The sequence below is a fragment of the Pleurodeles waltl genome, chromosome 4_1, assembly GCF_031143425.1.
Source record: "Pleurodeles waltl isolate 20211129_DDA chromosome 4_1, aPleWal1.hap1.20221129, whole genome shotgun sequence".
In the NCBI taxonomy this organism is placed as follows: Eukaryota; Metazoa; Chordata; class Amphibia; order Caudata; family Salamandridae; genus Pleurodeles; species Pleurodeles waltl.
In genome coordinates this window covers 123795558-123797029 of record NC_090442.1, presented here as the reverse complement: position 1 = coordinate 123797029, position 1472 = coordinate 123795558, and the positions used below count along the sequence as shown (strand labels likewise).

At 40.6% G+C, this 1472-nt stretch overlaps 1 protein-coding gene across 1 annotated transcript; it reads left to right on the top strand.

Moving 5' to 3' along the window:
* Nucleotides 1–236: 236 nt before the first annotated feature.
* LOC138287113 (olfactory receptor 5AP2-like) lies at nt 237–1196 on the top strand. The gene has a single exon (XM_069227475.1). It carries the CDS (start codon nt 237–239, stop codon nt 1194–1196), a length of 960 nt encoding a protein of 319 aa, XP_069083576.1.
* The last annotated feature ends 276 nt before the right edge of the window (nt 1197–1472 follow it).

The following is a 1472-nucleotide window of genomic DNA, read 5'->3' as shown; positions in this document are numbered from 1 at the left end:
CTCAACAAGCCTCGTTGTAAGAATGCTACAAATAGGCAACAGTGGCTTTATAGTGAAAGTGCAGGTGTTTAATAGGAGATAATGCTTTTTTGACTGAGGACACCCAGGAAGTGAATTGGTGATCTGCAATAATATATGAAAGGGAACTCTCACCAAAGGACTATGAGTATTATGAATTCCCTCCATCAGCAATAACTTAAAATAACCATTATGTTAATATTTCAGAGTTCCAGATAATGCATCACGTGACCAGCAGAGGACTGAATCAAACCCTTGCCTCCGAATTTTTCCTGCTTGGCTTCTCCGATCACCCACAGCTGCAGTCCACATTTTTCGCCTTGTTCCTGCTGATCTATTTGATGGCCCTCCTGGGTAACCTTTTGATTATCAGTATCATAGTGTCAATTGCTCATCTGCATACACCCATGTACTTTTTCCTGGGCAACCTTGCCACCTTGGACATCTGCTGCACCTCCTCTATCATTCCGAAGATGCTGGAGACCCTTATGTCAGAAACAAAGTCTATTTCCTACTCAAGCTGCCTTACCCAACTTTTTTTCATTTCTGCATTTCTGGGCACAGAACTTCTCATTTTGGCACTTATGGCGTTTGATAGATATGTGGCCATCTGCAACCCTCTTCGCTATACCAACATTGTGAGTATGGAGTTCTGCTTCACTACAGTGATCGCCATATTGGTTTCAAGTTTGGTTGTCTCCTTTGTCCACACCATTCTAATCACAAGGTTGTCTTTCTATGGAAGGATTGAACTAGACCACTTTTTTTGTGAAATACCGCCAGTCCTCAAGGTGTCTTCCTCTGACACAAATATTAATGACATGGTGATATTTGCAGCTGATGTGTTTTATGGCATGTTCTGCTTTCTCCTCATTGTCCTTTCCTATATTTACATCCTCTCCTCCGTGTTAAAGATCCCCTCAGCTGCCAACAAAAGAAAGGCCTTTGCCACTTGTTCCTCCCACCTCATGGTTGTCACCTTATTCTATGGAGGCATTATCTACACCTATGTACGCCCAGCCCTCAATGTCACTGGTGAAAAGGACAAGGTGGCATCTGTGGTATATGCTGTTGTTTCACCAGTAATGAACCCAATAATCTACAGTCTCAGGAACAAGGAGGTGAAAGGGGCGCTTGCTAAAATGATGACCCTGAAAATATGGTCTTCAAAAATGTAATATACTATGAGAAAAGGCATGTCTTCCAAAAATGTCACACTATTACACATTACAGACTTTGAATTACAGCACTAACTCACAGACACATATGTATGATGCACAGGTAGTAATAGCACCTATCTAGTTACGTTTAGGTCAAAGTTTCTACTTAATAACTTTGGCTCAGAGCAACAAATCTGCATGAAATGTTCCAAAAAAAGTTCAATTTGTGGACATTCATTATTTAAACCTAGGGGGAACAAATCGTTATTTTTCTACTATTATATATTTTAGATC